This window comes from Drosophila mojavensis, unplaced genomic scaffold (assembly GCF_018153725.1).
Source record: "Drosophila mojavensis isolate 15081-1352.22 unplaced genomic scaffold, ASM1815372v1 contig_36, whole genome shotgun sequence".
NCBI lineage: Eukaryota > Metazoa > Arthropoda > Insecta > Diptera > Drosophilidae > Drosophila > Drosophila mojavensis.
In genome coordinates, this window is record NW_025318858.1 from 19,338,822 (window position 1) to 19,362,918 (window position 24,097).

Genomic DNA, 24,097 nt, shown 5'->3' on the forward strand with positions numbered 1-24,097 from the left:
GCGACTGACGCCCACGCGCTGTGCTAAAAACCAATCTAAACATAAGACAGACCCAGAAAAAAATTATAGACAAAATATGCTAATCCCAGACATATAAAAAAGAATGTAATTTAAGAATTAAAGGTGGTTCTATTTGAAATGAGTTACGATTCAAGAACTGGATTTTCCTGCTACGTTAAAGTCTAACCAGTTCCAGATAGGTGGTCGACTAATGCTTATATTATGTACTCTTAAATTTAAAAAAATGTTAAACGCAACACTTTTGTATGCAGTAATTGATTATTGTCCCATATAAAATGAAAATAAAATAAAATTATTATTATGATACATTTGTCAAAAGTGCACGAAAAAACAACAAAAATAACCACAAAGTTTAAAAACTTTGGACTTGGCGCATTTATAACTTTCAGCTGAGCTTTCGGTTTTAGAGGCTGCGGTCACTTAGCACTCATCAAAGCAACGACTCCAGCGATCGACCTTCCATCCAAGTTTAGAGTTATTTTTATTTATTTTTTGTTAGTTACCTGTGAGATATGTGGGCATTACCATATTGTTTATAGCTTAGCTTACCGTTGTCTCTATATGAAATACTGTTTATTTTTCTCTATTTTTTTTTTCTCGTTGATATCTCGCAGCCTCCATTTGCGCATTTGGCCTTATTACTTATGATTTGGTTACTAATTAAATAAAAGCACATTTAATGTGCAGATGTCTTAAGACTTTGTTAAGGTTTTTTAAGTGCACTTTAAGTAGAGCTTACGCCTAATGTTTTCGGCCGTTATTAATACTTTGAGCTACCGGCGATTTCATCAATATTCACTAAATGTCTACTTTGACATAACATATTTGGAATATTGCATCATCAAATACAGCCAGCAGACAGTTAAAAAAAAAAATAATAATAATAATAAAAATAATTTAGCAATTCACAAATTGCTAAAATTAAAATGAAAATTAAAAATATATACAAATATTTATATTTAAAACATAGAGGACTGGACTAAATTGTTATTATTCAAATAAAGTAGTATATATACACATTTGTTATTCAATTTTTTTTTATATTTGTTGAAAGTAAATATGATTTAATATACATTTAGTAAACAAACCAAAAAAAAACGCGAAACAAATAATGTTACATAATTCCGATAATTTAACGCAAGTCATAAGCTCATCAAATTCTTGTATATAGTTTACATATTTAACTTTGCACGTGGGTACCGCATTCACATCTATATCTAAATTAATACGATTATCTATAATTTGCATAATTATATATGGAAGAAGATCTGTGTTGGGCCTATTCAGACGGCGCCCTATAGCTGAGTTTCTTATTAGCAGCTCGATAGCCTCAACGATATTGAAGCTAAAATTTGTTTTGTTTTATTTTTTCCAGATTTTGACGGGTGTGCAGGGCCTCAAATCGATAAGGCCTTAAAGAAAAGCCATAATTAAGATTCAATGTCGCTTGCATCACACTTTTAGAGTTAGCATGCCGTAAAGTAGGTCAATTTCAGCGGAAGCTCATGATAATCTGGTACCGGAAAATATTCATCTACTAACTCTACGATCTAAACAAAGATACTACCTAAAATGGTGTTGACATTTTTAGTTTGCTTTATCAACTTAATAAAAGCATGATAAATTGTATTTGACAACATGAAACTTTGGAATTCCAAAATTGTGGATAAGGTGAACAAAGAATGATATATTGATTAATATTGCGATATTAATTTAATAGACATATTTTTGTGTTTGACTTGAACAATATCAAAGTTTTACATAAATTTATACTTCAAGAGAATGAATAAAAATATAGAAAATTATTTAATATTCAGAAATTTTTATTCATACCAATTTTTTTTCTTTTTTATATTTATCAATGTTTTTATTTATTTTTTATATTTAGAAAATATCAATTAAAAATTAACAATTCACATATTGTAATTAACACAATTGCGGAAAAAAAAAACTTTGAATACAATAAAAGACTAACTTGATTTTGACCTTGAAAGAGACAAAAAAAGCGTTAAGAAATCTTTAAAAAAATGTTTGGCAACAATTAGTAAGCTTATAATTATAAACAATCCATACGGGCATCATAAAGCGTCTACGTGCTACGTGCTACGTTCTATCTGAAGTCGCCAATCAAAAATAAACAGCAACAAAATTTCCAAAGAGTAAACGTCAGAGTCTGAGCCGAGTCTGGTCGCATATGGCTTAAAACCCGTTCTATGGAGTCTTAGCCGGAAGTTTTCGAACTCCATGCTTCACAAACAAGAATTCTTATAGATATACACATATACATATATTTGTATGTGCGTGTGTGCATACATGCGCGAGTGAGGAAGTGAAATAGGTTAAAGTTCGGTGATTGGCGCCAGTGTTGAATCTTTGACAAATGGCTTCGATCGGCAAATTACGCTAATTTCGTTATGAGGTTCTGGCGGGTTTTGGGCGCCCGTCAAGGTCAGTCAAATGAATCTTATGCCATTTTCAATACGATTAAGTTAAAACAATTTTTTTTTATATGTTTTGTGTGGATTAACATATTTTTAGCGCGCGGTCAACAGGGCACGAGGTTAAATTTTTTATGCAATCTTTAGAAAAAGGAAATACGATATTTAGAGAATGTTGTTTATTTGTTACTAGAGCTCATAAAGCGGAAATTATTAAATAAGTTCGTTAGTTAAATAAGAAAACGCATTTAATTTGACGCTAAATAAATATAGAAATATTTGTAAGACTTCGCTAATTTGCTGATGCGCAATTATTTGAATATATTTGGCGCTTTGCCAACACTGTCAACAGCTGTTAATCGCTTAGAATTCGCATGCGCTCTCTTGCTCCTGCTCACTTTTGCTCACAAATGCCCGCACAAAATAAATAAAAAGACATGAAAAGAACTAACAAACGGAGCCCTTTCATACAGCCTGCTCTCACGCTTGGCAAATGCCGCTTGCTCTCTCTATCTCTCGCTCTCCCTTTTCAGCTGTGTTCTTGTGTTTGACGCATGCACCACAAATGTCAACGAATTGGTCGCAATAGGACGCTGAAAAAGTTAAAAGTAAATATAATCAAATACAAAAGGCAAACATCAAACAAAAGTGAACAGCAACCAGTATAAATAATTAAGTAATAAATTGAAAAGTCGGTTAGTGAGATAAATTGCGTGCTTACAAACGAAGAACGTCGCAGCGCCTTTGCCTGAGAAAATATTGTGAAATCACAGGCAAGTGACATGCCGATATGTAAATTAAGTTCATAATATGTATTGCATAAAATATTTGCAGTTTAGAAGTGCACTCAGACAGTCGCTAAGTTTTTTCTAAGTGTCTCTTGTGTGTATCAAAAGTCGTCTCTCAACATTTATGCAATTCACTATTGCGGCTCGCAATTCCCTCGTCCCTCGTCCCACTAACACACACACTCTCGCACCAACACTCACGCATACAGTTGCAATTTTGCAGTATCATGTATGCAGCTGACCAAATGTAGACGGCCTTTAAATATTTTTGGCGGTTTTTGACCCCAAGCAGCAGCCTGCAAAGACTTGCTAAAACTTCGAATGAAAATAAAAATTCTAAAACACGCACGTTAGCAAATCAAATCACACAAAAAAATTAAATTAAATAAACCCAAAATATGTGACGAAATTCACAAGAATCAGTAGAAAGAAAAGAAAAAAAAAAAAAATCCAAAATATAAATACAAATTTGCATAACATGTTTCTAAATAACATGTAAAATGAAGTAATAGAGCAAGATATATCCTATGATTGCATTGAAGCATATGCAAAAAATATAAATTTTATTTTTAACTCTTTTTAACTCTTTTATTAGATAGAATTAAATTAAATCAAATTAAATTAATTTGCAAATTTTTAATATGTAAATTTGTAGTGGAGTTTTTTCAAAATAATATGCTCCTTTGCTCGTGTGTTGTACAGGGTATAGACATGCAAATATTCTAAAAGCAGATGAGAAAAAAGAGCCCGCATAAAGAAGAGCAGACAATAGAGCGGATAATAACAATGGAATTCAAGGCAATTGCGTAATTTCACTTTCATTGGGCATCTTTCGAGCACGCAGAAATCTCGTTTTACGGCATAAATCAGAATTGAACCAAAGGAAAGTGAAGAAATATACGGAAGGAGGATATGCGATATGTCAGCTGTGAAAGTGTAAATGATGATAAACACGAAAGTAATAATTAAATGATTTAAGTGTTGGAGAGGGCTTAACACTTTTGAGCAATAATCATGAATGTAAGCTTTAAGTGGACTATATAGAGTTTAATGTTTATAAGCAGCAGCACCAGATGCTTAGCAATTAAATGAAAACATGTAGCAATACGGAAAATATATTAATTAGCAATTGACTGAAGTGAACAAATGTAAAAGAAAATTAGATGCTTAAATAAGTGCATGAAAAACCTAATTACTTAGTTACTAATAATTATACCCTGAACCCATTTTCAATGGGAAATCAGGGTATAATGGTTTTGTTGAAATGTATGTAACAGGGAGAAGGAGGCGTGGCAGACCCCGAAAGTATATATATTCTTGATCAGGGTGACGAGCTGAGTTGATTTGGCCCTGTCCGTCTGTCTGTCCGTCTGTCCGTCTGTCCGTCTGTCCGTCTGTCCGTATGTATGAACGCGTCGATTTCAGAAGATATAAGAGCTAGAGACTTCAAATTTTTTTTAAAATGTCCGTAATTACAGCGCGCATATCAAGTTTATCATTAAAAATCGATAACTCATCCCGATCTTTTTTTATCGATAAAAAACCTTATCGAAACCCAGTTATAAAATTATATCTTCTACACCTTTATTGCTAGAGTCTCCAAATTTTTAATGTATGCTTAAATGCAATTTATACAATTTCGGTTTTTGTTAAAATTTACCCCCCACCTCTAAATTCACCCCCTCACCCTCACTTTTGTAAAAAGCGTATTTCAAATACTAGAGACTTGTGCTTTGGCAATTACATGCATATTCATGTTATAATCATAATCTAAAAGTTTCATGAAGATCGTACGTCCATAAAAAAAGTTATTAAACAATTAAGTTCTCATAGTAAGCGCACACTGCAGCCCATGCGTGTTTATGCGTGGTTGCTTGTATGTGTGTGTGTGTGTGTATGCGTTTGTGTCTGTATGCGTGTGTGTGTGTATGTGTGTCTTTATGCGTGTGTGTGTATGTTTACCTGTGTGTGCGTACGTACGTGTGTGTGTGTGTGTGTGCGTGTTTCTTGTGTAAGCTGAAAGTCGCGAAAAAGTATTGAAATATCTATTGCTCCAAGGGTTCAGGGGATCTCGTAGTCGAGCAGTCTCGACTAGAGCTTTCTTACTTGTTGTTTTTGTGTTTTATTTTTATGATTCTCTTACCTTAAGATCGTTCATAGAAAGGTGTAGGAAAATATGAAATTCGTTAAAAAATGAGCTTCAAAGCGCTTTTACTACTAATTAGCGTATTCGTAATGTTTTTATTGCAATTTTCTAACACTTGTTAAAGTTCATGCACAACTCTACCTTTTGAGAAACACACACACCTTATAATTGCATTAAAAGTTTTAATTAATTACCCCAAACTAATGAGTTTGCATAAAACTGAAATACCTTTAGGCGAGCGGCAACTGCAGCTGACTTGTAAATGATTAAAGCTTTTGAGCCAACATAAATAACAATTAATTTGTGTGTACAGTGGGCAATGCACAAGATCTCAACAGCAGAAAATGCTAAGCTTTTATTAAATTACACAAACTGAAGCGAGTTAAGGTAATTTACCATAAAGCGTCAAAAGAACGCAGCTGCCGCCGACTCGAAGCTCCGAGTAAAACTTTTGCTTTTCATGCCAAAGCAAAAACAAAACAAAACAAAACTAACAAAGCAACAGCTGTTGCTGAAGCTTCGTGACGTCACACAGCTCTAAGCTTCAGACAGGCGGTGAACAAACGGCAGCGGCAACGGCAACGACAGCGCCGGCAGCGACAGCGACGTCAACGGCGATATCCAATAGCGCCCCAAAATAAGAAGTCGAAACTCATTCCTTTCGTTCAAATTCGTTTGCTACGCTCACGAGAGCGGACGTGCTGCGCGGAAAATCAGAGCTAAAGGCACAAAACACATATAAAATAAACGCAAAAAAACATAGCTAAGGCAAAACGTAAAAATTTCGTAGTCTCGCCTTGTTGTTATTATTTGTTATTGCCATTGGTATTGTTATTGTTATTGTTATTGTCTTGCTTGCAAGTGGTTCGTTTGCATCAAAGAATAACCGTTTCGCAAAAAAAAAAAATTAAAATAAAATAAAATAAAATACAATACAAAATAAATAAAAATAAAAAATAAAACAAATACAAAATAAATAAAGATAATAATTGTGATTTTCCAACAGAAAATAAATTACTAAAAAGAAACAAAAAATACAGAACAAGTGCAAAAAAAATCGTGTCGCAAAATGGAGAAGAACAATAACAATCTACAGGCGGATATTACACCGTCAGCCAACGGACATGCCCTGCCAAATGGCAATGGTGCGGCGGGGGGCGTGGCTGAGCCGCTCAACTGGAACCAAAGAATATGGAATACCTGGGATGCGTTCGCAGATGTCATGTGGTTCATCATCTGCAGCATAGGCTATATACTGCAGGTAAGTCAATTCGAGCCAATGTCAAAAGGTGTGCAGAAATCTAAAGCCAAATCTATTTTTGTTCACAAATGCCAAACAAATTTTGAATTGTATATGATTTTTGCTATTCTAAATTTGAATTTCTGATGCTTCCGTATGCTCAGCAACAGCTGCGCAGCTTAATTAACATCACATTGTCTACAAAAATTATTTTTTTAATTAACATATATAATATTATTTATAATATTATTATATAATGCAGCTTTTTACTTTAAAAAACCTACTAAGTCAACATAATAAAATCGATAAATTGATTATCTCCTCGAATAAGTCTTGAATGATTTGATGAGTAAATCGGTAAAAAATCGAAAGTAATTTATTATATTCTCTGACTTGGGTTTGCTATTCAAAAAATGCACTTGATAAATGACATCAATTTACGAATTCACCAAATCAGATAAACTCGTTTTTGGGCCACTTATTTTCACTGCCTCAATTCGTGGGCAGAGCTTAAGTGCGCTTGCTCTTGGCTCTTGGCTCTGGCCTCTTGGCTGCTTGTAAAAAATAAAATAAAAAAGTAAATAAATAAAAGTCTGCGTGGTTTATCAATAAGTCTGCAATCTCATCTACCTTTTATGGCTGTCATTATCGGCACGCGCATGATTAATTTTTATTTACGATCTCGTTATACTTATAGCATGCAGATCTCATCCATTGTTTTTGGTTAATTAAGTAATTACGTTTAATTAAATCGATAAATGTTAAGTGAAGCATGCAAACACGTTGTTTCAAGTAGACTTCTATTTTTAGATACTTTGGATTATAGCATAGTTTGCAGCATCAACTTTTTATGTTATATTCGACAATTCCTTATATTTATAATCATTCAAGAATGTAGAGTGAGTATATTGGTTTTGTGCGTTGTCCGTCTGTCGCCTCTATTTAAGCTAGAGATTTGAAATATGAAGCATCGTTCACAAGGGGCGTGGCATATAATATAATATAATATATAACACAATATAATTACTTGCTTATTCTCTCTCTCTCTCTCTCTCTCTCTCTCTCTCTCTCTCAATTATATAATGGACAGCAATCGATTCAAGCTCGAAAAACTTGAATTCCAAGTTATTTTGTACTTGAATCAAGTATGAATTGATGAATAAAATATATGTTAATTTCAAAAATATATGTGAACATATGTGCTAATTGACTATTTAATGGTTATTAGAATTGTTGTGTTTGGAAATTAATGGAAAGGTAGTAATTAATGTACTCCATACAATTGAAAAGAATTAACTTAGCTAAGCAATAACCATTATCATCTCGGTCTTGTTATAATTATATAATATGTTAGCCTGTTCTAAAATGATTTCAGTAAAATGCAAATATTACAACGCAAATATTTATGATAGTTTCTAAAGCTAAAGGAAATGAAATGAATATCTTGTTAATGATATATGTTTTTAATTATTACAGTATAATGTTGAAAAATCAACTTGTATATTGACTGAAACTTGTCTAATTAGACAGCTAAGACGGCGAGCACTTAAGGTGATTGCACATTTTAGATAGGCGGACAGAAAACGTTTTCAAGATTATCAAATGATTTGCTTTTAGCTGACGCCAAAAGGGCTAACAAAATCGGTTAATTGCTGTAAAAGCGCATAATTGAAATTTATGGCTAGTTAACAAAGAATTCGAATATAAGGCTTAAGGGCAAATATTTTGTTTAAAATATTATAATATTATTTTATTTTGTTTGCTTTTTTTGTGGTCAAATTGACACGCTCGGATTTATAAACAAATTTCGCAGCATTACATAAGCAAACAATTTTTGTAGGCTGTTGTTGTTGTTGTTGTTGTTGTGCTACATAATTATATTCATTTCACTTTGGCAACAAAGATAAAACGAAACCTTTTTAGTTTGCGGCGGTTACTCTTATATATCTCTGTGTGCGTGTGTGTTTGTGTGAGAGTCAGTGTGTGTGTGTGAGATATGATCATTAAATGTAGCATGTGTATCTTGTATTTGCCTCGGTCTTATTATGCATGAGTGCCATTAAATTACCGAGGTAACTCTCTTTGCCTGAATGCCTAACTAAGCGACGGATGATGCCAACTGCATGCAGACAGACAAGGGGAAAAAAGACAGAAAGCGTGAGGAAGAGAGTAAGAGACATGGGCTTGGAGGCGTTGCCCATTATAAATGTTGACATTTGCATGCTGAATGCAATATCAACGAGTCATGAACGAGCCAAAACTAATTTGCATGTTCAGATTCAAGATTCGCCCGAGACGCTACTGCGCCGATTAGTCAGCTGTTGTCATTGTTGTTGTTGTTATTATTGTGGTTGTTATTGTTGCAATTGCATACTGATTGACCGTGTTAATAATGGGCTTTGGCACAACAATCGACTAAATTCAGTTAGATATTAGCCTGGTTCATGTCGCTGCATTCTCAAATTCGTTAAGCGCATGTAAAACAAAAGACTTAGGCAACAAACTTGGCCGTTCGAGGGTGTGCTTTTATGGTCACAATCTTTGAAACTGTCTGGTAGGCGCTGGAAATAAGCTTCGGGGAACACTTCCAAAATAAAACCAAAACAAACCAAAGAAAATCCGAAAAAAAACAAAAAATAACATACATTATTCCCAGACGCTGCGACGCGAGCAGCGCTGCTGGCGTTGGCGTCGCTGCTGCGTTTTGGCTTGTTGACCCAGTTCAACTTTTGCATTTTGCCGGCTTTGCAACGCTATGAAGCCTGTTTTTATTAGCTTGGCTAGTTGTGAGTTCGACTGCTGTTGTTGCCACAGCAACACAATTTTTCGCGGGCAACCTGCCCGCCTAACTGTGAAGCGTGTGTGCGTTAGATGCATACATATATATGTGTATACATATATATATGTTTGTGTGCGTACCACAGCAAAGCAAGAGAAGAAATATAAAAGAAGTAAACGCAATTGAAATCGAAAGTGTTGGTCAAACAACAACAACAAAGACAGCAACAACAAAAGCCGTATAACAGCTACTTGGTATTGCATATGTGAGCATAAAGTTAGCTTTTGTTTGAGACTGTGTTTCGTTGTGGAGGCTATTTGAAGCGCAGGCTCATAGCCCATAACGGCCTTGGCTCACTTGTTTGGATTATCTCACATGTGAAGTGGGTTAGGATAGTGTGTCACTCCTCAGATAGGCCAGTAAATGGACGGGTGTGTTTGATGAACTGAGTCATAGCCGCTCTGTGGTTACAGTGAATGAAGAAAACTAAAATATTATATGCCATTGTTTAATATAAAATATAATTTACATGATATTTGTATAAAACATTTTTTTGAGGATATATATTTTATTAGAAATAAATATACTCCCATGCATTCTTCATTTATATTTCACTCTCTCAAAGAATTTATTCTTTATTGCTTAGCAATAATTCAATTAATCATGTGGTTAGAACTAAATTTCATAAGATTTAGGTATATTCATTATATAGTACATATATTTATATAATAAAACACAATTACTTGCGGTCAAGCATTCATTTTCACATTAACTTTACGCATTCCATATCCGCTGACATCGCAGTTTTGCAATTTGCAGCAATCTCAAGCGTACATCAATCGAGCGGTAAATTACACTTCTCCACTTCTTTGAACCAAGATTGCAAAGCATAGAACTTGATTGCCAGATATATATGTAGCTGTACATCAATTGCAGTATACTGGCTGTAAAACAAAAAACAAAGCTAAGCTTTTGGGTGCTAATTTTTGCGTAGCAATAAATAAAAATGGATTTTGAAGGCTGTCAGAGCAGTGACCGACCACCCGCTGCAGCAAGCAGCCAAACCAAATACAACAATAAAAGCAAACAGCTAGCCAAACATACACACACATACATACATTGAAAACAGCTGGCTTGGCGAGTAAACTTTTGAAGGCAACCCAGCTCGATGACGCCTCAGAAACTGCAACGGGCACAACGCGCTGGCGGCATAGAAATCGAATGCGTGTTACGCCTAGATAAATGCATGGCTTGTTAACACATACACTTCATCGAATAAACATATTATAGGCAGAACCTGTTATTGTGAGAATTTTTCTTACTGTTTACTATCAAAACATTTTTTTAATTAATAAAAAATGCAATGTAGTAGTATTTTCGATAACGATTCCATATAATCATATAGTTATTAAATAGATTTTATTTTAAATATTTATTTCAGTTTTTATATATGCTTTATACATTTTATAATATACATATGTAAAAAAATGGATGTACAAAATTCCGACTTAAAGAAACATTTATTAAACATATTTATTAATTTATTTAGTTTTTTCAGTTTTTAAAATCAGTTTATTGATATTTTTGCATTTTTTTTTTTTCTTTATTCACCCTCCACAGATAAAAGGCATTGTAATTGTATAATATATACAAAATTATTATTATTATTATTAAGATTAACAATATTTATAACGACCCAAAAAGCAATCAATATTATTTGGCTATAGAAAAACGCAGAAATAAATTAAAAAGATGCAAATTGAAATGATTAGAAAATGTATGCACATATTGAATTAAAAGCCACTGAATAAATATCAATACGCTTATCGTTTTTTTTTTTTTTTGTAACATCATTAGCGCATTTTGCTCTTTCAGCTAACTTCTCAGATCTATGCCATTGCAATATTCATGTTCAGGTTTATTCGATTTCTTACGCTGTCTTTTAAGCTCTTTCTAGTCAACTTCAGTTTTGTGTAATTTTCGTAAATTTATATTTATTTTTTATATATAGCAAAGCTTTAAAGGTCACTAGTTGCTTGAGTGAGTGTGACAGCGAATGAAAATTGCATCAGTGCTGCGCCAGGCAAGTTCGTGTCTTTTATTTATAAGCTAATAGAAAAGCGCTCAAGCCAAAGTTGAGCTAATTAAAGCAGCTGTCGAGTCGAGTGGCTCGAATGGATTCAACTCGAGTCGAGTTGAGTGAAGTCGAGTCGGTTCGAGTCGTGCGACGAGCATGGCTATGGCTACTGCTGCAACTGCATACATGTGCTTTGTTGTTGGGCAAGACACTTGACTTGAGGCTGACTTGCAGGTTGGCCCGCCGGCTGGCGGTTTCACTTTCAGCTGGCTTAGAATTCACCTGGTCTACGAAGTCGTTTAGATTTTCAATTTTTCGCAATTCTCCCGGACGAAGTAAACAAGTTTCTGGTAGCTCAGTCTAGCATTTGCTTTTAGCCAAGCACAAGCACAAACACAAACACAAGCGCAGCTAACATTTGATTAGCATTCGCTGCAGTGCTGTGGCTTGGCGCTTAACGCCTTTAGAAGTTTGTATTTAGATAAGACGTGACCATATGCCAGCATTCATAATTCAGTTTCGTCTGCGGTTTTGTCGCAAATTTGTTTCTTGTTTTTTTCCGTTTTTTCTTCTTTTGATTGTTTGAATTTGCATAATTGCGCAAGAGTTGTTCACCGCTCATATGTTAATTGTGAACTTTGTGGGGATTCAAAAATTATAAATATTATTCAGTTAGAAACTTTGTGTGCTTAAATGTTGATTCAAGACTAATGAACAGCTAGTGATAATGAGGCAGGCAGAACTTACAACTTCCTGAATCGCTTCTGTAATTGGTAAAGATGCTTTTCTATTATATCTAGAATCTGACAAGAGTTGCTAGTACTTAGAATAGAAGCTGTCAATATGTGTGATAGGCGAAAGTAAATAAACATTTTAATTCAAACAACAACAGCAGCTACTAAAAGGTGTTTGCTAAATAATAATAGCTGCTAGATAAATGAAATCAGTTTTGCAAAAATTATAATAATCAACACAAATAGAAAACTGTCGACATAATTAATGAAGATGAATATTTTGTTAATTTTGTTTTAGAAATACAAATTTCTATATATAGCTAGAATGGTAATCAAGAAAATGTGGTAAAATATATGAAGAAACAAAAAAATGCAGACAGCAAACACAAGAGACAACAAATTATAGCATCATAGAGAAATATTTTTCATTTCTTGTGACTCTTATAATACATATATAGATAGCATAGAAAGACACACTAAAGACAACTTGTCGGGAATTCCCGAGGTAAAACATAAAATCCGCAATATTTTATACTATCCAGTTCCAAGCCATGGCTGGCCCTATAAACTATGCATCTTCTTAATACTAAAATTTAGTATATCACGAATAAATTAAATATGAATTTATAATTTCCAATATTAGAAGTGTTACCTTTTTCTACATAAATAATAAGTAAATCTAATTTAAATTAGCTAAGTCCCAGTAATAGTTATTTAACGGTATTACATTATGTCGGAGAAAAATTATTAAAAAATACCAAAGGGAGTTCGAATCGCCAAAGCAGTGTGCTGGGTATCTTCTAGTCGAGCACTTTTACTTTTTATACCGCATGTAAATTTGTTTTTCATATCTCTTCATCCAAGCTCCACCTTGAGACTGTTCCAATTATATTGAAAATTTATAGTCTACAAATTCCATCAAATCACAGCGCTTAGCTGGCATTAAGAGATCTTTGTCAGTATATAAAGAATAATTTTAAAGATGTCCAACATTGCTCCATTTGTACGTTAATAACGACAACACAGCCATAAGCTCTTGAAAATTTTCCGTTTTTTTTTTTTTTTTTTTTTTTTTTTGTTTTTTACAAAGGTCATTGCGTTTACCTTGACAATCAAATAGACAATCTAACAAACCATAAAAGAGACCAATAAACTCAGACGCAGACCCTACAAGTTCGATGCTGACACAGCTGGTTTTTCGTTTTTACAAAAGACAGATTGTGAAAAATGATTTCCATTTTTTTTTTATATAAGTTTTTTTTTTTTTTTTTTTTTTTTTTTTTTTTGTCAAATGACAAAGCAAATATGGATACGAGCACAGCTATATTAAAGCTCTTGGTATCTGATTGCATTTACATATAGGCAAGTCATGTGTGGACTTTATTAGCTCGAGATCAGGTAGAACAAGCAAATGATTTGCTTTTAGAATGGACTTCCGCACTATTTTATTCACATTTGTTCAGCCTTAGGAATTAATTTTTTGCATAAACTTGAAAGTGTAAAAAGATCAGTTTAATGGGTTGGTCGTTTCGCATATGTTCCATTTGATGGCCCATTAAAATGCTCTTGTAAATATGAATAAAAAATAATATATAAAAAAAGAATAAACAAAAACATATATCTTTCGGCATAAATCGCGGCAGACACATATTTAAGTTATTATCATGTTATGCATAAATTATAATGGGTCACTTCCTGCCCTTGTTCAAGCAGAAGAGCCAAAGACGACGGGAAAAAGCACACGAATTGCATGTTCAATTATGTGACAAAATGTCTGTCAACAAGGCAACAAGTGAAAGAGGCGACTGATCATTATTATCTCATATCATTATATTCATCATAATCATCGCCACCGGACACCAGCTAACATGTTACCCTTAATGAATTTTCGTATTATTTATGGGCAATTTTTTTTTTTATTTTTTATTTTGCTTTATTTTCTTTATTATTTTGGAGCCAAACTACAGCTAACTAAAAGGGGAAGAGTTTATTTGATGAGATATTTCGAATAAGTAGATACCCTATATTGTAGTCAAATTTTATCTGATCTTACATCTTTTTTTTTAATGTATAAATGTAATCAAATATATTTTTATATTAATGCATGATTTTTATTACTTAAAACTTGAATTCTTCATTATAACTGAAGGTACTACAAGACGTTCGCGTTTTGCCTTTCAGTTTTAAAATGTCATTTAATCTTCTGTTAACATAAGCTAAAACCAGAATTAGAACTAAAATGATATACATACTATTTAATTACAAATAAATATATATAATACATTTTTGTTTTTGTTTTTAAAGAAATTATGTTTATATTATTTTACATAATCTTAGTAGTATACAAAAATGTTGTCTTTCAATGAAATATTTTTGATTATAAAAAATAGTAAATTGAGTACATTTTTGAGTAATATTTCTAGTAGAACTTAGCCATATATAGAAAATAAAGATATAAGCCATAAATACATGGCACGGGAGCTCACAAATTAAAGCAAAACAAAAAGTTAATAAAGGATTGAATTTGGTTTGCTCTTAGCTTTAAATATTCTGAATAATGTATGAAGTTAAATAATTTAATTTAAGTAATATATACTTTTTTCATATTCTATTTATAAATCCCCAAACTAAATAGTATCATGATTCAAAGTATCTTTTACTAAACATAGAATTAGATTTTTTTTTAAAATAAACTACTAAACAAATACATTATAAAATCACCTTATTGATTTCACTATTTCGGGCAGTTGCCTAACTATATAATACCCTTTGCTAAGCCGCTTGCAGAGCAACAGCAACAGCAACAACAACACCAACAATGCTGGCCACGTTGCGCCACATTCATTGTTAATGTCAAAATAATTGGACACGCTTGCCAGTGCGGCTGCTGCCGCTGCTGTCGTTGGCCCCTGAGTTGTAGCTGAAGTTGCACCCCAAGCCGGGGCACAGTTGCAGGGCCCAGCGCGACGGCTGCGGGACTGTGAAGCGATGTTGACGTCGCGTGTGGCACGAAAATTTATGGGCCGCCTCTGGTAGTAAGCGAGATGGAAAGTGCCACTGTGTTGCCCCTTAGCTGTTGATGTTTTTGTTGTATCTTATCTTTGTTGTATTATTGTTTCCTCCCGAAAAAATGAGTAAAATGTTATGTTAATGTTGCTGCTGTTGCTGTTGCTGTTGTTGCTGGCAATTTTGTTGCCCGCGCCGTTTGTTATCTTTATGCGACAATGTAGACGTGCGAGTCATATATTATGACAGCTTATTGACACTAAATCAACAGCAGCAGCGTCCAAAGAGTTGAATTGATCTCTTAAAGAAGTTGAAAACATTTCAAGTATTTACCCAGTTTGAGGCGTCAAATTCAGCCCCTATTAACATGCTACCGTCAACTGTCAGACAATTCGCATTGTCGGCGATTTGTTTGCCCATTTATGTTATTTGTCATTGTTGGTTTTGTTGAGGGCACCACCAAAAAAAAGAGCCAGAAATTAACATATGGAACAGCATGTTTGTGCGCTAATATTGGCACACACACTGTCTGACAGCTGGCGGCACACTCGCCAGAAAAGCCTCCAGAATGACGAGGGTTAAAACAAAAGACTTAGGCAACAAACTTGTTGTCACATTTGACATTTAACAGACGCCGGTTCAGTTAAAAGCTGATGGAAATACGGTGTCAAAATGTTTTGGCTAAAAGTTTTTTGTTTTTCCTTGGGCTCACATATAAAACATTGTCAGACAGCGAAAGGTTTTTAAGAGAAACAAAGCGATTTTATATGGCTTACCTATGGTGATTGTAAATTTCCCACAGTTTGTTTTGAATTTGAATTTTAGTTTAATGAAACGCATCAATTTTGTTCATGCTGCAACTTTTGACGCCTTTAATTATATTGCTTCAATTAACTTACTCTGTTTCCTGTATAATTATCAACACCTCTCTTATCGTTTGTTTCCTGCAGGACCTTTATTACATCGCCTTCGGCTATCCCGAAAAGGAACTCAACACGGACATTGCGTTAATCACAGGTGGCGGCAATGGACTCGGCCGTCAGCTTGCCGAGCGACTGGGCAAAATGGGCACCAAAATTATCATCTGGGACATTAATCAAAAGGGTAAAGCAAATAGACAGAAAGAAAAAAGAGCAGTGAGAGGGAGAGAGAAAGAGAGAGAGAGAGAGAGTGAAAGATACTTATGTAATTTTCTGAACTTTTCAGGCATTGCGGAGACCGTTCAGATCGTAGAAGAGGCGGGCGGCTATTGCAAGGGCTATGTGGTGGATATATCAAAGAAAGAGGAGGTCTACAAAGCGGCCGATGTCATCAGAGCAGAAGTTGGTGATGTAAGTATCCAGAGAGTGAAACGGGAAGGGAAGGGACATGTGCACTTGTGGAATGTGCGCGTCAATTGAAGCATAAAACTCTTGTAATTGCCGTTCACAGTTGAGCGCTTAAAATAGTCGACGTAATTGTTTGTTGAGGGGCGTTTAATGGCCAGAACCCTTCTAATAGCTGTGTGGCTGTTGTTCTTGTTGTTTAGAATGAACACATGTAGGCCCAAACACTCTCGACGTGGCCACGCCCCCGAGCAACACATCTTCTGCATATATTTATGTCATAAATTTTGTTTCAAGACGTGAATTTGTATGCATGAGCGCATTTTCAGCGTGCCACAGTCAACCTTGAGAAGTGCTAGAGAGCGAGACAGAAAGACAAAGAAAGAGGTGAGAAAGATAGAGAGAGAGAGAGAGAGAGACAGGGAGGGAAGTGACCACTGGACGGGGCCTTCAAACTGGTTGCCACTTGCGTTGCGTCTGGCAATTAATCACAATGTGGAGCACTGGCTGCCTTTAGCTTTTACCGGGGCGAAATCGCAGCCTGCATTCAAATTAATCGCAACCGGCACGAGCTGCCGTCGCCGTCGAGCACTGCCACAGTGTCACGCCCATTTTGGGATGCACATTAAAAGCGCATAAAAATCACAGGCACTAATTGTGCGACTGCCCCCGAACGCATCTTCACTGCAACGCATAAATTTTATAAGAAACTATACACATACATACATACATATATACAATCTTCAAATTATCCAAGGCGATGTCCAATTGCAACAGGCATGCAATCGTGTCATGGCATTCATTATCACTGTGAATGCAACTGTGAACGCTGACTGCCGCCAGTCGAATCTCGCCTTCTGACTGCCAACTGGCAACTGGCAACTGGCAAGTGGCAAGTGCTATCTGCCTGGCTGTCGACTGTGGACGGCCGATAGTCGACTGCAGTTGCTAATGTGATTAGCGTAGTTTTGCCAAAGTGTCGAAAGTCCGGCAAGCGCATCAGTTTTCATCATTCACATTAGCTTTGATGGCTTCCGCAATGGGGCTATATCGATAGTCGGTGCATTGAAGATGTCTATATTGGAAAAAGAATGCATCCTAATTAAAGTGTGGAGCGCAGAGGACAGTAATATAATCTTTATAGACTAGACGCGCTCATCTCGAGCCAGTTGTAGCCCAACATTTATTGGCTTTGAGTCTGAAATTAACTGAACCAAAACTGAAACCAAAAACTCATCTAAGAAACATAAATAACTTGTGTCCGTTATAGCTTGAATCTATTATATAACCACATTCTACGTCACCTCATTATGGATGGAATTTATACATCAAAGACTTGGATTCAATTTAAATACAAATTTAATTGTTTCATTAAAGCTTAAAACTATTTATGGCCAACCTGACATTAATGTTGGTTTAGTGCTTGAGTGCTTTAGACCAAGTATATATACCAAGGTCTGAAGTAATTTTTAGCCTCGATCTCTAGCAATTCTGATATTTATATCAGCCTATATTATGCTCATTTATATGCTATGATATTGAAATATTTACTAGAAAATATAATATAATGTGTGTAGGTTGTTAATAAAAATCTCTGTTAAAATTAAAAATTGGGTACAATTTTTTAAAATTAAATTTTAACAACCAAAGAGTTTACTAAAATTCAAATTTAAAATAGAACAGATTTTCTATTTTTCAACATTTTTTTTTTAAATTAATGTAAGGCTAAGATGTAAGGCTATTCAGTTTATATTTTTTTATTTCTTCCTGAATTTTTATTTCGTATAATTATAAACAAATAAGCTGCTTAAGCGTGGCCCTTTTCCTGCTAATTATTGTCGTTGTCTGCTCGACTGTTTGCCCTTTGGATTAGAACTCTCTTTTGTTGCAATTGCTAATGAATGTTAAGTCAAGGGCGCAGCTCGAGTTGTTAAATCATTAAACGAAAATCGTAAGCGTATTCAAGTTTTTGAAGAACTGATAAAAACTTCTGATCGCCAGTTCTAAGTTGAAAATATAGAAATGTAGAATTTAAATAATGATGATAGCTTTGTTTATATGTTCCCTATATATAGATTGATTTCCTCTCCCTAAATAAATAGCCATAAATCAACTTAGAGACTTTTAAAGTGTAACTAAAGTAACATTTTATAAGTATACATTAAAGTGCTTAAAAATAATTACTGAACTAACTATTAAATAAAGTCTTGATATTTGATTCACATTTATCATTATTAAAGTAAGGCATATATAATTTTCGGCACTTGAACTTTATTTGAACTCTATAATATTCGGTATATAATTACGCTAAAGACCCTCTATAATATTTGATAAAATATGAAAATTTATTGTTCTATTCGGCGACAAGCCCAAAATGGTCAACAATTTTGTTGCAGTGTTTGTATCAACGGGCGCTTTGATATGCCATCATTATGGGGGCTCAAAACATTTTACGCTTGGCCTGCCTTTAATTCTGTAAAATATTAACGATCTGACAACTTTAGCAACAACAATAACAATAATAACTGAGTCTTAAACCATTAGCGTAAAGAGATAAAAGGTTAAATTTGTTTAGCGTTAGCTAGAAACTTCCACAAAAAAAAATTATAATAAAAACAACATGCGAAACGAAATTAAGAAGCAAAAATAGTTAGAATAAAGCTATCAAAAAAAAAAAAAAAAAAAAAAAAGTAGTTATAGGAAAAAAGACAAAAACAAAAAAAAAAACTGAGCCGAGGAATCCAAAGACTAATATCACTTCAGACTGAGTAATGGAAAGAATAAATAAAAAAATTAAGAAAACAACAGTAGCACAAATGAGCAAAAACATTTTAACTACTTAATAAGTCATGCGTTATGCAGATGACTCGTTGCTTTTGTTGTTATTGTTGCCGTCTGGTCTCTGAAATAGCACATTTAATATTTTTAATATCTTGTGTTGTGCTTTTTTTTGCTTCGTTGTTGCTTTAATGCACGCCTCGTTAAATGTTTTTTTTTTTCCCTGTTTTCTTTTTGTTTTTGCTTACGTACCATATAAAATCGCGCATACGCAACGTGTGACCCGCTGTCGCGGCTTCCTGCGCCCATTCACCCATTCGCCCGGTGCACTTGAACCCGCTCTGGCCTGGATTTGTTGTCCGTAGTTATTACATCGGTTGTTGCTATGATAGCTTCTCTTGTTAAATGAAATGTTTCACTTGTTGTTAGCTTTAGCCTAAGTAGCAACAGCAGCAACGTCGCTTACTTATAGTTGAAGCAATCATATTTATATCTCCAAGCAGCATTTTACATTATTCGCAATGAGACCTTGACATGTTACACTTATTATTACTTTGCTTTTATTCGTTTCAAACGCATCTTCATAGCAAATTACGCATTGAGATTTAAGCTGAAAAAAAAAAAACACTTTTGTAATAATAATTGCACTATTTTTTGTATTTTCGCTTTCTGGTAAATGATTCAGGTCCGTAATGAATTACTTAATAAATATGCAATAGGAAATGGAATCGGAATATACGTAAATTTGATATACAGTATATATGAGATAGATATAAAAAATAAAAGTAAATCAGAAGTTAAATAAAAGTTAATTAAGGTAATTTAGTTTCGCCTGATAGAGATTTTACAGATTAAGAGATTTTAAGAATTTTATCAAATGAGGTGAGATCTTTTCAATATCGGAAATATTTCGAATTTGTTAAATGACTACATAACCGACTTAAATATACTAAAATTAAAAATATAAAGAAAATTAAAATAATAATTTGAAAAACCATTAAATAATATTATTTTGAATTTTTCTTATAATTTTATAATCTCATTTTGGGGCATAAGCATATACAAATTTTATATATGGGATATTTATTATGTATGTAGTATGTTGTATTAATATATGATCATATGATCTAATAAATAATATTTTTTTAAAGGTAGAACCTTTTTTTTTTAAGCATATTTAGTTCTTTTATAAAAATAAAAGAAATTTGAAGTATTATTAAATTATTAAATAAATAATAACTATCATGAGCTTGAAGCATTTATTGCTGCAAGTATTTTGTATGACTTTCATTGAATGGTGCTGGCCATGCCGATTTTAGCCAACTCAGCTAAACGAAAGACATAATTAAATATAACTAAAATGAACAAGAGGTCGAAAATATTCAAGAACAATTTTTGTTTTCATTGCAAACTGGTTACAATTACTTGAAATTGCTTTGCCGCCTTTAGTGCTAAGACCATAAACGAAAATTGAACACGTGTTATAGCCAAGTGGCCGGCCAGCCGCAAACAAGTTGAGAATTATTTAATTTGTTACGCAATTTAGCTGCACATGTAAATTTACGAAACAGTGAGATTTAAATGCCTTTCAGATTTTATTGGCAGACACGAAAATTGCCAAACAGAAGCCGAGTAAATATTTACGACAATCCATTAAAACGTTTCTTTATTTGATTTCCCCTCTGCAGGTCACTTTGCTGATTAACAATGCTGGCGTTGTGTCTGGACTGCATCTGCTGGAAACGCCAGACCATCTGATCGAGCGTTCGTTCAATGTGAATGTTATAGCACACTTTTGGGTAGGTTGAACTCACACAGCCACACACACACACACATACACACATAGTTGCTATAATAATAACTCGCTGTCATTGCACAGACCGCAAAAGCGTTTCTGCCCAAAATGATCGAGAAGGAACGTGGACATATCGTGACGATCGCCTCTCTGGCTGGCCATGTTGGCATTAGCAAATTGGTCGATTACTGTGCCAGCAAATTTGCAGCGGTTAGTATATTCGTTCGCTGTGCATGCAAATTGCTGAAGAAGTTCTTTTTGACTACAAACTTGTGCACGAAATAATTACAGGTTGGCTTCGATGAGGCGCTGCGTCTGGAGCTGGAAGTTCTCGGACATACGAACATACAAACCACCTGCATTTGCCCGTTCTTCATACAGGCAACGGGCATGTTTGATGATGTGAATGCCAGGTGAGCGCATTTATGGGCGTGGCCGGTGCGGTAATATACTGACAGCTAAACTGTTCTGTTTTGCAGATGGGTGCCCACATTGAATCCCAACGATGTGGCCGATCGCGTCATCTCGGCCATTAGGAAGAACGAGAAGCTGGCCGTCCTTCCCGGTTTCCTCAAGTTTATGCTGTCTCTCAAGTGGTAAGTAAACACACGACCCAAAAAGAAATGTCTTAATGAGGCTACAAAAATGAGGCCAACGCGCCCAAATTCTTCACAGCTGCATATAGCCATATAGAAAGCAATTTGAATTATAATAATTATTATTAGGTAAAGGTATATGGGTATCAAATAGTTAATATTATAATAACATAGAGGAATACTTGATATAGTATTGTATTAATGGTAAGTTATTTAACAGTGTTAAAAATGATTTCTTTTAGGGAATATAGTATTATATAATAGATTTATTTAAAGATATATATATATATATATATATATTTTTTTTTTTTTTATTAATAATTTCTGTTATGATTATATTCAAATAATCAAGAGATACAGAAATAAATCTTGGGTGACTAACTTTATAGTTTTTCTAGTTAACTTAAGAAAAGCTTAAGTCAAAGACCAATCAAATGCAATAATATAATTTCCAAAATTCTTATGAAATTGTCCTGCATGTATATAATGCTCTCATGGTCATGCCCATGCCTACATAACATATGATAACTGATATGAAATTCTTTGTTTTCAATTAGAAGCTTTGAGTAATGAAGGCAAATAGAATAGCATATATACAGATATATGATTTATCTATTACACAGCATTAGTGCCAGAAATGCCATTTAAGTTTCCATCAGGAACCACCCCTGGAAATGTCGACTAAAAGTTATTGTCTAATAATTTGAACTGTTTCCCATTGCATTTTCATTCCCTTCGCTTGCCTTTCGCTTGACTATTCAAACAGTGAATTATTATCCATTTTGGGAAATCAGTGAAACCGAAATATATGGAAATAAATCCCACTCTATTGCCCAGATCTTTGAAACACCCCAGCCATGGTGCATGGCTAATGGCGCCGCTTTAATGTGTTTCACTTTAATAATGCATAACATTTACCTTTACCTTCTACTATGTTGTGTCTCATTTCTGTGGGTTTTTTTCTTTTTCTTCTTGCCTATTCACAGGACCTTCCCTTGGGGTTGTGTGGGCGGCTTGTTGCGTCGCCTGGTGCCCGACGCCTCGCCCCATGGCCTGCCCAGCTCCAGCAGCACTAGCAGCAGCAGCAGCAGCAGCAGCAGCAACAACAACAACATCAAGAGCCATGGCCAGGCGAATGGCAACATCATGTCCTCATCCACCGCCGCGGATATGGCTGCCCTTGATGCTCAGTTGAGCAGCGCCAGTGCCGCGCTGCCAGCGAAATCACCCTCGATGCTCATCCAACGGACACCGTCATTGGGGGAGCGGGTGCTCTGAGGAGCGCCGCCTGCCGGCTTCGCCCTTGCCTGCGCGTATTTGTTGCTTTTGCATTTTACGAGTTATGTGTGTAATTGAATTTGTGTTTTTGGCAATTTTTTCTTTCTCTCTCTCTCTTGTTTTACATTACTCTTTCCCTTTTGCTTTTTTTTTTTTGTTGGCCAAACGAACATTCGCGGTGGATTTGCGGATGGATTTGTGGTCAGGAGCACGTTTAGTAATTTTAAGCTACGAGTCTAGTGATATTACATTTAGTTATGACGGCCCCCCACGGGGCCCTCAGATACGATTAGTTCTTTAAATGCTGATTCGTATTTTCGTACAGAGTAAGATAGAACGAGGCAAACGAGTGTAGTCAGCAGTCAGGTTCTTGAAAGCATTTCCTTTCGGTTGTAGTTTTTCTTAATACACATAAATCGTATAATTCTAAACTAGTTCAATCCGTTATTGCATCGGGTTAAATAAATTTAAATCGACTTATGCCCTAGGTAAACTTTTCTCTTTTAAGCAACTTTATACCTAAAACCTCTATTTTTTCATAAATTTTAATTAGCGATATTTTTAATACTAATTCCACTAAAGCGTAGTTAGGCAAATTATAACTTTGTCGACAGCAAAACAGAAATAATATATATAACAATACAAGTTTAAAAAGTTTCCATGTTAATTAGCTAATACCATTTTGTGTGCATCGAATTACAATTCGAATACATATAAAAATAATTTAAAAAATATATACATATAAAAAAAAGAAAAAACAAATATATGAATATTAAAAAAAAAAAAAAAAAAAAAAAAAAAAACAAATATGCATTTTCATTATAGAATAATAATATAAAAATATTTATGCCGTGAAACTTAATATATGAGAAATATGTAGATATATACACATTATAATTTAAAAAATTATAATTTGTTTACTTATAAAATAAATAAAACACAAAAGTTTGATTGCTTTAATATATTTTGATTATATTTGATGATATGAAAATTTAATCAAAGATACTTTCTTGAATAAAAAATAATTACTTAACAATATTATTAGATTTTTCATTAAAAAATAAAGATAAATATATATAAATTTGTTGTTTATGCC

General features: G+C 34.2%; 1 protein-coding gene across 1 annotated transcript; it reads left to right on the forward strand.

The window, feature by feature from the left end:
* The first annotated feature begins 3,015 nt into the window (after window positions 1-3,015).
* Window positions 3,016-23,655, forward strand: LOC6577340 (estradiol 17-beta-dehydrogenase 11). Its single transcript, XM_002003271.4, has 9 exons — window positions 3,016-3,232; window positions 6,400-6,654; window positions 16,180-16,333; window positions 16,436-16,560; window positions 21,021-21,131; window positions 21,212-21,337; window positions 21,419-21,540; window positions 21,607-21,723; window positions 22,710-23,655. Exons 2-9 carry the CDS (start codon window positions 6,463-6,465, stop codon window positions 22,999-23,001), a joined length of 1,239 nt encoding a protein of 412 aa, XP_002003307.3. The 5' UTR covers window positions 3,016-3,232; window positions 6,400-6,462; the 3' UTR covers window positions 23,002-23,655.
* Window positions 23,656-24,097: the final 442 nt, after the last annotated feature.